At 39.9% G+C, this 12,900-nt stretch overlaps 1 protein-coding gene across 6 annotated transcripts in view; it reads right to left on the bottom strand.

The window, feature by feature from the left end:
- ARHGAP32 (Rho GTPase activating protein 32) overlaps nucleotides 1–12,900 on the bottom strand; it is a 318,668-nt gene that overhangs the window by 26,665 nt on the left and 279,103 nt on the right. For all 6 annotated transcript variants that reach the window (XM_070048333.1, XM_070048334.1, XM_070048328.1 and 3 more), the window contains 2 exons: nucleotides 1,617–1,719; nucleotides 166–310 (listed from right to left, as the gene is read on the bottom strand). In XM_070048333.1, the coding sequence (XP_069904434.1) occupies nucleotides 166–310; nucleotides 1,617–1,719 (248 nt within the window). The remainder of the gene's footprint in view (nucleotides 1–165; nucleotides 311–1,616; nucleotides 1,720–12,900) is intronic.

Genomic DNA, 12,900 nt, shown 5'->3' on the forward strand with positions numbered 1-12,900 from the left:
TGAAAACAGCAAAAACTAGTCTAGTTAACCATAATGTTTTTTTTCACGGAGTCATTTTAGTCACAGAACTACTTCTTACATATAACCAAAATAATTTTTACATGTTTTGAACAAAATTGCAGCAAAACTTCACAAAGAACCTGGTTCAGAATGACTTGTACTCACAGAAAATTTCTCATACAGCTGGTAGGTGAGCAGAGGGTTTGGGAGCTCTCGGAAGTACAGCTTGCAGAGAGAGCCCACAGAGTGGATGTCTTGGACATATGGCTCTTTTGTCAGGTCGGGGACATGCTCAGAGTCAAATTCATGACTAACACAGACAGAAGAAGACAAAAATAACATGATTTTTACTGAAAGAAACTAAGTACATGACTTAAAAACAGAAAGTCCCAAAGTGTTCACCTCTACCTCAGTAAGTTGCTGTTTTTTTCCCCAAGTTATTATATTTCATACACATTATATCTGTGCTTTAGCAGTCACTGGATGTTTTTTCATAAGACAGGTATCTTTCTATACAGAAATTAAGGGCATGACTTTAATATTAAATGGAAAATAACTCATAAAACCCATATGAATAAGCAGCTCTTATAACACACTGATTTAAATCAGGATTCCTAATTTCCAATAGTTTGCATATCTAATATTTTGGCAATTCCAGAAACTATGGTTGAGTGGCAACTGGGTCCATATGGATGTATAGAAATTCTACAGACACAAGCTGTATAGCACAGGTATGCTTTACTAAAGCAGGATAAGGAAGTCAGAAGCGATAAGAAGCAATTCCCAGCTAACATCAAATTTTAATAGTACTAGAGTAAAAGGACAGTTGTGCTTGAACTACAAAGGCAGATGAAGTGAAATTCTCTCTCAAGGAGGCTAGTTAATAGTAGCCCACGTGTATGAGAGCCCTTAACCCTCTACACAGATAACTAACATGTGTCTGAACATAAGGCTTCCTGCGTCTGAAACTAGATAGAAACTGTCTTTAGGACAAGAACCAATTTAAGTGTTTCCAAACACGTATTCTTGAGAACAGAGATGAACTCTCAGGTCAATGAAATTATTAAAATTCCTAGAGAATGGCAGTCACCATGCACCATCATGGGAAAAAAAAAGAAAGTATAACAGCGTATTAGGAATGGACTAGAATCCAAGAGGATGACTAAGGAAAGATTTCTATTGCTAGTGGCTCAGAGAAGATCCTGGGGAGGATACAGAATAGGTAGCCATGCACACTTGAGAGACACTGAAGACTTCGAGTTAAAGGAGATTAGAAAAGCTTTGGCTCCTAACAATTTCAATAAAAACTAAAGGAAAATTCATTATAATGTAAATTTCACCTCTCATGGTTGTCATGGGTTCAGATTCAACTTGCTAAAATCTTCATACATCGTGAAAAACAAAAAACAGGTTCTGCAGAGGTTACAGTCTGGTTCTGATACTATAGATGAAGTCATGCCACTTAGAAAAACATGCACAGAGAATAATATGGCTAGTACTTCCTATTTCATCTAAACTATTTTACTGCAAATTATAGTTATCAGAATAAATGACTAAATTCTGAAATAACTTCATTTTAGTAAGTGAAACAGGAATGCAAATGAAAACGTCTGTACCGTAGTCTCTGGATATTGGAGGCAACGCCAGAGAGACGATATATTCCATCCACGATGCCATATCTCTCAATGAATGCTGTGCAGCTTTGAAGAACCTGGGGCACTGGAAGAAGTTTCAAAGACAAATTAAATTGGTAGTGTCTGGTGGAACCAAAGTTACTAAAAAATGGGAATGTCCTAGTTTTGCAAGTTAAAGGCAAAGGGGGGAGGGGAGCAGGTGTTTGGCTTGATGGTTAAGGTGCTGTTTAGGTACCCACATTCCATAGTGGGACCCGGGTTGGACTGTCAGCTCTAGTTCCCAATTCCAGCTTCCTGCTAATGCAGACCCTGGAAGGTAGCAGGTCAGATGGCTCCAGCACCCACATGGGAGACCCAGATTGAGTTCCTGGTTCAGCCTGGCCCATCCCTAACACTGCAGGCATCTGGGGGAATGGACCAGTGGATGAGAGCTGTCTGTCTCTTTCTGTGTCTCTCAAATTAAAAATTTTAAAAAGGTAAAGGGGAGAGGGATTAATTCACTACAAAAATTAGTGAGGGAAGAAATGTGCACTTAGCATAACGGTTGAGACATCTGCCTCCCATATCAGAGTATGAGTTTGACTTCCGGCTCCATCTGAACTCTAGCTTTTGTGGGGAGCAACTCGGACTAGACTGTTACTCGAATTAAGACTTATTCTATGCATCTGCTTTCCCACAATATGGCGCTGAGAAGGGAGTAACAGCTTCTACACAGCTGCCTCCAGTTCAACCAACAAGCTGCAGGACCTGCTCCTGATTGGAGGAGAGCAGCGTACTTGGCGTGTGGGTAGCAGAGTTGGGATTGGTGGAAGAGGACTATAAAGGAGGAGAGAGACAACATGCACCGGGAACATCTATCTGAAGGAACACCTGTGCAGCCCCCGAGAGAGCCGGCCGGCGGTGTGCCGCTCCCCTGCGGAAGTGGGGAAAGTGGCAGGGGGAACCGCCCTTCCACGGAGGTGGAAGGACGGCAGCCAACCAGGGAAGAACCAGCAGCAAACCCGGGGAGGGCCGAGCAGACAAAAGAACAGCGCAGGGTCCTGTGTCGTTCCTCCGCAAAGAGGGGGAGCGACAGCTTTTAGGCAATGCAGACCCTGGGAAGCAGCAGAAGTCTCAAGTAATTGGGTCCCTGACACCCATGTTGAGTTACCAGTTCCTGGTTTTGGTCCTGGGCCAACCCCAGCCACTGCAGGTATTTGGGGAGTGAAAGGGCAGATAAGAGTTCTGTCTCTCTCTTTCTCTCAAATAATTAAATAAAAAGAATTTTTTTCTTTAAATGGGAGAGGTATATTTACTTAAATTCACATTTAAAGACGGCAATTGGTCCCTGAACAATCAAGCCTGGCTCTGCATCCTGACTTTCAGGTGAGAGTTCAGGCATCACTAGGACAGACCTCCAGGATCTTCTGCAATAGACTCACCCAGACCAGGTGACAACAGTAGGCACTAACTGCTTGCTCCCACATCACACCAGATTAAAAACTACACAGCTGGGGCCTGTGCAGTGGCATAGCAGGTAAAGCTGCCACCTGGGGTGCCAGCATCCCGTGTGGGTGCTTTTTTGTGTCCCAGTTGCTCCACTTCTGATCCAGCTCTCTGCTATTGTGCCTGGGGAGGTAGTGGAGGACAGCCCAAATCCTTGTGCCCCTGCACCCATGTGGGAGACCCGGATGAAGCTCCTGGCTCCTGGCTTCGTCCCGGTTCAGCCCTGGCCATCGTGGCCAGTGGGAAGTTAACCAGTAGATGGAAGACCTCTCTTTCTCTCTGTCTTTCCCTCTCTCTCTGTAACTCTGCCTTTCAAGTAAATCTTTAAAAAAATAGTCAGCTGTTCAGCTGAACTTCACAAATAGCAGAGGGATAAAGTTAAATGTTTATCCCCATAACATAACTGCTCATAATGCTGTAATTTTCCCTTCTAAAAAAGTTTCTTTTCTTTTCATATGCCAACTCTAATTTTATTCAGTGAGCTAAACATCAACACCATGCAAAGTTCTAAGTAATTTCAAATACATGGAACCTTTTCATTTCCTGCCCACTTTGCATTAAATTTACTGGGTTCTGACTCAGTATTATCAGCTCCCACGGATACTCCAAGAATAAGCAGAAAGGAAAGAAGTGTAGCCGGTTAGCTTCATGAATACACACAAAGGGACAGATATTCTGGGGTTTACAGCCTACAGCGGAACTTTCATACAAGCATTCAAGAATTTAGAACATCTGAGATTTAAATATTGTTTATGCTGCAGCACGGACTGTTGAGTCCACAAGACTTTAGTAGCTGGTCATATGATAGCTTTAGTTATAAGCCCTGAAAATAAATGTTTGGAAGAACATGATTTGGTTTATAAAGAGGTATTATACTAGAGATGAAACATTCACAGGGACACATGAAAGAAATAAATATTTTAATAAGAATTTTAGATTATGTATTTCACTTACAGTGTACTACTGTAGCATTTTTTATTCTCTAACAGACTTTTCCTTGGTTTTTCTGCCATTGCTCTAAACTTCCTGCAGTCCATCTCTTAAATCAGATCCTGTAACTCACATTTAAAACATAGTCTCCTTATTTTTTATTAAAAAAAAAATCAGAAATTGATAGTATTGAGCACATTGAGCACTTAACTTAATATATGCCAGGTCTGGTGCTTACTTCCAACTGACTTTGTAATTCTCAGAGAAATCCTAAGCAGAATGTACTATCATTAAGCAGTGACAGAAATAAGATTGTAACACAAACAGGCTAAGCACACAGCCAATACTTCTAACTACTCACCAGAACTGCCTGGCATATAAGGCCCTTCACAATTTACCCTGAGTTATTATCATATTTCCATATTTCACAGTTCTAGGCACTGAAGACTCACCTTTTGCCATACAGAACAGTCTTCTATGACTCCCTCACAAAAAGATTTCCTCTCCCCAGACTCTCCATCATCCCCACCCTTTTCACATAGAAAATTCTTGGCTATTGTTAAAAAGGAGCTCAACCACCCTCTTACGGAAGTCTTCACTGCATACCCACACGTGGAAGTAGCTGCAGTACTATGGTTCACAGAACTGCATCATTCTGAATAATCATTGACTTGTTTACATAACCATTACCTCTTCCTTGACTGAGTATTCTAGGGAAAAATCATGCTCTGTTCATCTTTGTATTTTCAAAACTCAGGAGTACTGTCCTGGAACAATGTATAATATTAGTTAAGTGAATACTTTACAGGCGTGCTGAAAGCTTGAAAAAGTTTATATAAAATATCTATTAAGAGCTTGGGTCCTATTTATTATTATTATTATTATTTGAAGAGGAGAGGGAATGAGAGAGTGATTGATTAATTTCCCATTTGTCAATTTGCTCCCCAAACTCACACAAGAGGAGAAGTTGGGCTGGGCCAAAGCCAGGACCTAGGAACTCAATCCAGGTCTTCCATGTGCGTCACAAGGACCCAACTCAATCACCACTTCCTCACAGGGAGCTAGAACTGAAAGTGGAGCAAGGACTTACACCTAGGCACTCATGCTGTGTTCCAAGCAGCACTTATCTGCTACACCAAACACCTTCTCTTGGGCCCTATTTCTGATAGAAGGGCACTTCAAAAGTTCATGGAAGATTCTGATGAAAAAAAAAATTCATACACAGTTTTTCATAGGATCCATTTTCTCATGAACTATTTGAAGTACCTAGTATTGCTCCATCAATGACAAACTCCATGCCTTAGGTTTCTCTTCTATAAACTACAAGTAGAACAATAAAATCTTGGTCTAAGAAAATTTCTGTCATCCACTTCAAAGGAAGCTGATTTAGAGATCACCGGGAAAATAACAATTACTTAAAGAAAAAAGGAAAACAGGACTTTGGTTCTTTTTCTTAAGACATTTTTCATTATGTATGCTTAAAATCAGCATGGTAACACCCAAGTACACAAATGCCTGCCTTCAGAGTCCACAGCTTTATTTTTATACAATCAGACTCTTTATTAAAAAACTCGCATTGGCTGGCACTGCGGCTCACTAGGCTAATCCTCTGCCTGCGGCGCCAGCACCCCGGGTTCTAGTCTCGGTCGGGGCGCCGGATTCTGTCCCAGTTGCTCCTCTTCCAGTCCAGCTCTCTGCTGTGGCCCGGGAGTGCAGTGGAGGATGGCCCAAGTCCTTGGGCCCTGCACCCACATGGGAGACCAGGAGGAAGCACCTGGCTCCTGGCTTCAGATTGGCGTAGGTCCGGTCCGGCCATAGCGGCCACTTGGGGGGTGAACCAACAGAAGGAAGACCTGTCTCTCTGTCTTTCTCTCTCTGTGTCTAACTCTGCCTGTCCAAAAAAAAAAAAAAAAAAAAAAACTCACATAAAAATAAACTGCCATTATACAAAGGTATAGATAAATTTAGCTGGACTCCTAATATTCCTGTTATATAAATTCTTATCTGCTAGAGAAACATCAAAAACACAGAGAATTAGAGGCTTTTCTCTGAAAAAAGACCACACCTCTATAGACATTGAAAACACCTGAATGGTTCCTTTACATTTTATGTTTCCTGAGCAAGAAGACTGAATTCTACAAAACAATCATAGGGAGAGGCTTAATGGATAATATTTTAAGTATTATTTATAATCTTAAGACAAATGAGACATTTAATAAAAATAGGTTGTAAACCTAGAAGAAATGGCTAGATTCCTGGACACATACAACCTACTTAAGTTGAGCCATGAAGACACAGGAAACCTAAACAGACCCACTACCAAGATGGAAACTGAATCAGTAATAAAGATCCTCCCAACAAAGAAAAGCATCTCAAAAGACGCAGAGGATGCATTTGATAAAATACAACAGCCTTCCATGATGAAAAGTCTAAGCAAATTGGGTACAGAAAGCACATTCCTCAACACAGTCAAGGCAATTTGTGACAAACCCACGGCCAGCATCCTATTGAATGGGGCAAAACTGGAAGCATTCCTGTTAAGATCTGGAATCAGACAGGGATGTCCACTCTCACCATTGCTATTCAATATCGTGGAAATTTTAGCCAGATCCATTAGACAAGAAAAAGAAATCGAAAACATTCAAATTGGGAAGGAGAAAGTCAAGCTACCCCTATTTGCAGAGACATGATTCTATATAGAGAGGATCCAACAGAATCCACCAAGAGACTCTTGGAACTCATAGAAGAGTTTGGTAAAGTAGGAGGATATAAAATCAATAGCCTTTGTATACACAGACAATGCTGTGGCTGAAAAAGAACTTCTAAGATTGATTCCATTCATAATAGCTACAAGAAAAAAAGTACTTTGGAATACATTTAACCAGGGATGTCAAAGATCTCTATGATGAGAATTATAAAACATTAAAGAAAGAAATAGAAGAAGATACAAAAAAAAAAAAAAAAAAAAAAGGAAAAATCTTCCATGTCCATGGATTGGGACAACCAAAATCATCAAAATGTCCATTCTTCCAAAAGCAATTTACAGGTTTAATGTGATATTAATGAAAATACCAAAGACATTCTTCTCAGATCTAGAAAAAATGATGTTGAAATTCATAAGGAAACAGGAGACCTCAAATAGCTAAAGGAATCTTATACAACAAAAACAAAGCCGGAGGCATCACAATACCAGGTTTCAAAACATATTACAAGGCAGTTATAATTAAAACAGCTTGGAACTGGTACAAAAACAGATGGACAGATCAATGGAACAGAATAGAAATGCCAGAAATCAATCCAACCATTTACAACCAACTTATATTTGACCAAGGAGATAAAACCAATCCCTGGAGCAAGGACAGTCTGGATTTCCACATGCAGGAGTATATGGAACCCTATTTTTTTTTTTTATTTGACAGGTAGTTATAGAGAGTGAGAGAGAGAGACAGAGAGAAGGGTCTTCCTTCCATTGGTTCGCTCCCCAAATAGCCACTTTGGCTGGCACTGTGCTGATCCGATGGCAGGAGCCAGGTGTTTCTCCTGGTCTCCCACGCGGGTGCAGGGGCCCAAGCACCTGGGCCATTCTCCACTGCCCTCCCAGGCCACAGCAGAGAGCTGGACTGGAAGAGGAGCAACCAGGACTAGAACCTGGCACCCATATGGGATGCTGGCACTGCAGGTGGAGGATTAACCAAGTGAGCCATGGCGCCGGCCCCGACCCCTATCTTACACCTTACACAAAAATCCATTCAAAATGGTTTAAAGACCTAAATCTATGACTTGATACCATCAAATTACTAGAGAACACTGGGGAAACCCTGCAAGACATTGGCATAGGCAAAGAGTTCTTGGAAAAGACCCCAAAGGCACAAGCAATCAAAGCCAAAATCAACAAATAGGATTACATCAAATTGAGAAGCTTCAGTACTGCAAAAGAAACACTCAGGAAAAGTGAAGAGGCAACCTACAGAATGGGAGAAATAATTTGCAAACAATGTAATTGATAAAGGATTAATAACCAGAATATATAAAGAGATGAAGAACGCCACAACAACAAAACAAACAACCTAGTGAAGAAATGGGCAAAGGACTTAAACAGACATTTTTCAAAAGAAGAAATCCAAATGGCCAAAAGACACATGAAAAAAATGCTCAGGATCAATAGCCATCAGGGAAATGCAAATCAAAGCCACAATGAGGTTTCCCCTCACCCCACTTAGAATGGCTCGCATACAGAAATCCACACACAACAAATGCTGGTGAGGATGTGGGGGAAAAGGTATCCTAATGCACTGTTGGTAGAAATGTAAACTGGTAAAACCACTATGGGAATCAGTTTGGAGATATCTCAGAAATCTGAATATAGACCTACTATATGACCCAGCCATCCCACTCCTGGGAATTTACCCAAGGGAAAGAAATCAGAAAATATAATAGTTATCTGCACACCCATGTTTACTGCAGCTCAATTCACAATAGCTAAGACATGAAATTCACCTAAATGCCTGTCAACTGAAGACTGGATAAAGAAATTATGGAATATGTGCTCTATGGAATACTGCACAGCAGAAAAAAATGAAATTAAGGCATTTGCAACACAAAGGAATGAATCTGAAAAACATTATACTTAGTGAAGTAAGTCAGTCCCAAGGGGACAAATACCATATATTCTCCCTGATCTGTGATAACTAATAGAGCACCTAAAATGAAATCTGTAGAAGTGAAATTGACACTAAGAAACAACACTTGAACAGCCCTTGTCTTGACTGTTGAGGAACAGTTTTTTTCCCCCCTTAATAGAGAATGGGACTGGGAATGGGAGAGGGGAGGAGGAGGTGGGGTGGGGGTGTGGGTGGGAAGGCAGGTATGATGGGAAGAATCACTATATTCCCTGTGATATGGCCTTGACTAAACAACTTCAGAGTTGGTGAACTCAAGGGGCTTCATAGCCTAGACAGCTCATGGCAAGAGCCTCGGGTGATTGCTGACGCCATAAATAAGAGTGCAATAGTTAAATCAACAACGGGAGTCAGTGGGCACATGCTCCCCATGTAGGATCTCTGTCCTTAATGTGCATTACTATGAAACTTAAAAACAACACTACTAGTCGAACAATACCCTATACCTTGTGCAGTTGTGTGAGGGCAGCCAGTTGAAATCCTTGCTTAGTACATACTAAGTTGATCTTCTGTATATGAAGGTAATTGAAAATGAAACTCGATGAAGGGCGGGATGGGAGAGGGGAGGGCCGCAGGAGGGAGGGAGGTTGTGGGGGGAAGCCACAACAATACAAAAGTTACACTTTGTAAATTCACATTTATTAAATAATAAAAAGAAAAAAAAAGAATCACTATATTCCACAAGTTTTACTTATAAAATTTTCACTAAATAGAAGGTTTCTTTGGGAAAAAAATTGGTAGCAAAATGAAAGAGAAAGGCAGAAACTTTAATTTTGAAGAAAAGAGAAAAAAAAAAAGCATTGTGTCAGAATATGAAAAGAGTTTCCTTTCGATCTAGTTCCTTATTTCACTAACATGTAGAAAAGTAATGAGAATCCAAAATAGTAAGTCTCGGAAAAAAAATCTGAGTTTAAAAAAAAGGATACCTTCAGGTGGGTACTATGGCACAGTAGGTTAAGTTGCCTCTTATGATGCCCACATTCCATACAGCAGCACCTGATTTGAGTCACAGCTACTCTACCTTCCTAATCCAGCTTCCTGCTACTAGGTTTGGGAAACAGCACATAATGGCCCAAGTGCTTAGGTCCCTGCTACCCATGTGGGAGACCCAAATAGAGTTCCTGGCTTCTGACCCAAGTAGTTGTGGGCATTTGGGGAGTGAAGCAGCTGGTGGAAGGTCACTCTCTGTCACACCACCTTGCAAATAAATAAACCTCTAAATATATGCACAGACACACACATATGTATTAAAATATTTTTAAAAGGCATCTTATTAGCCAACATTCCCCAACCACCTAACTACCCAGGCAAATGCATTGGAAATAATGATTGTCAAAATATAACTGAAATGTTTTCTTCTAAAGATTATATATCATATGATTTTCTTTTATATTCACAGTTTCCAAGTAATATACTTCAAATCCACTTTGGTTTAACATTCTTAGTTTTAAAAATATCATCATATGATAACAGAATAAAAAATAAAAATTTGCATTAAAAGCTGATGATCCTTGGGCCAGCACTGTAGTCCAGTGGGTTAAACCGCTATCTGCCCTGCCAGCATCTCATATGGGCACCTGTTTGAGTTTTGGCTACTCCACTTCCAATGCAGCTCCCCACCAATGAGCCCAGGGAAAGCAGAGAAGGATGACCCAAGTGCTTGGGTCCCTGCCAACCACGCAGGAGATACAGATGAAACTCCTGGCTCCTGGTTTTAGCTTGGCCCAACCCTGGCTGTCATGGCAAATTGGGGAGTCAACCAGAAGATGGAGATCTTTGTCTATTTATTTATTTATTTATTTTGGCAGGCAGAGTGGACAGTGAGAGAGAGAGACAGAGAGAAAGGTCTTCCTTTGCTGTTGGTTCACCCTCCAATGGCCGCCATGGCCGGCGCGCTGTGGCCGGCGCACCGCACTGTGGCCGGCGCACCGCGCTGATCTGAAGCCAGGAGCCAGGTACTTATCCTGGTCTCCCATGGGGTGCAGGGCCCAAGCACTTGGGCCATCCTCCACTGCACTCCCTGGCCACAGCAGAGAGCTGGCCTGGAAGAGGGGCAACCGGGACAGAATCCGGCGCCCCGACCGGGACTAGAACCCGGTGTGCCGGCGCCGCAAGGCGGAGGATTAGCCTAGTGAGCCGTGGTGCCGGCGATTTTGTCTCTTTAACTCTTTCAAATAAATAAATAAATCTTTCAAAAATAATAAAAAAATATTTTTAAAACCCTGATGATCCTTAAGATTAGCATCAAGGCTAAAATAAGTAAGAAGATTATAATTAAGCATGAAAGAATAGATAGCTTGACTTTTCTTGACAGGTTTTGTTTCACTTGTTCTTGTCAATTATTCTTCCACTCACCCATTCACTCATCAATCACATACCTATCAAGTCCTTTCTATTGGGCAGGCATCATGCAAGCATAACAGTGACAGATGAAAAGGCTGAGTTCCATTATAGAGAACTGGCTTCCAGTCTAGGTGTACAGATCTTTCATTAGGGAAGTGTGATTACCTGAAATCAGTGTCAGTGGTTATTTGGGCCTTGTTTCCTTGTGTTGAGCTCTGATCACAAAGTCCATGTACACACATAGGCCTCCTGATGAATGGGCCAAACATCTCAAACTCAGAGGCATGTTCAGGCAACAGAGCTTTGTCTTTTTTATATTACATAGTCAATATAATTTTATCTATTTCTACAAAATTTTCCCCTCTTCTTCTTTAGCAATCTCACTTCAGCTTCTCAAGGAAATCTGATTTTACGTAAGTGCAGCACATAGGGTAACTCTTATAAAAAAGTACCAATACTACAAGAAAATTCTCTCCTATTCAAAGTGATTTTTATCACAATTATGGAAAATGCAAACAGTGTAGCAAAACTGGCTATTTTCATGAGATATTATATATTATCATCTATCATCTGCTATCATTAAAAGGAATGGAAACATACCTGAAATTTCTGCATATAACTAAAACTTAATGAATTGATGTTTGAAAGCTAACTGAGCATTGTAGAACAAAATGGAAAACGGTCACTCACATTAGTGATCACATCTAAGCAAAGTTGAAAAATGGTAAGAGATACAAAAAGAAAAACTAATATAAGAAATGTTAACTCTAAAATTAAGAACGTCTATGTCAGCCATGTTTGTTTATGTACAAAAAAGTACTATGTGGGCACATTTTAAAAGAATTACTTCTACAGATAATTGTGATGTAATCTTTAATGAATGATTAAACACCATGGTTTGCTCATAGCTGAAAACGCTATAAGATTATCTCAAGTGAACCCTGACACTAGGAACCAAAAATAAAAGCATGAAAAGAAAACTGCCTCGTCAGGCTGCTACATGATTTCTTACAACATTCTGCATGAAAGAAATAGGTCAGTGGAGACACTTGCTCCAGCAGGGAGGTGCTCAAGTCTAGAAGTACAACAGGATAATCTCTGTAAAGTTGATTATTCACTATGATTAACAGCATGAGTCACTCAGCAAAGCACTATTCTGATATGTGCTTCCTTCTCAGAAAACTCTAGTAAAAAATCTACTTTACTTAGGGTAAACACAGGATTTTAAACCTTAAACTAAAATAGTAGTTGGGAGCAAGAATGATTATATACATTATATCTACCTACAGAGGTATCTAGATTTTATATAACATATCCACATTAATATATTTTATTAATACATATTTTATCTCTTCACAATTTTGTTACAGTATATATAATTCTTAGTTATGATTATTCTAATATGTTAATTTAAAGTTTAAATGATATATGTTTAATTTTAATTGTTTTAATTTAGATTTTAAAGTGTATTTGTGTGTAAATGACATACACATATGATGCAATTGTAGTTGAATATGCACTATATATACATATAGTCTCAAAACCTTAAAAATAATTCCTCATACCATTACTAAATCAGACTAATAAATCATTTTGATATTAAATTCATTTTTTCTACTTAAATGAATTTTAGTTTAAAGACATAGTTTTGCTCTTCCTGATTGTCTTCATTTGACTATTCAAATGAATATTCTGCATATGTTTATGGTTCAATTTCCATCATGTGCAATAAAACAAAAATTATTTTGATATGCCAACTAGAATATATCTGACCTCAGTCTTCAGAGTTTCTACGACCATGAAATCCTTCTAATTTCAACCATACTGTA

This window comes from Oryctolagus cuniculus, chromosome 1 (assembly GCF_964237555.1).
Source record: "Oryctolagus cuniculus chromosome 1, mOryCun1.1, whole genome shotgun sequence".
NCBI lineage: Eukaryota > Metazoa > Chordata > Mammalia > Lagomorpha > Leporidae > Oryctolagus > Oryctolagus cuniculus.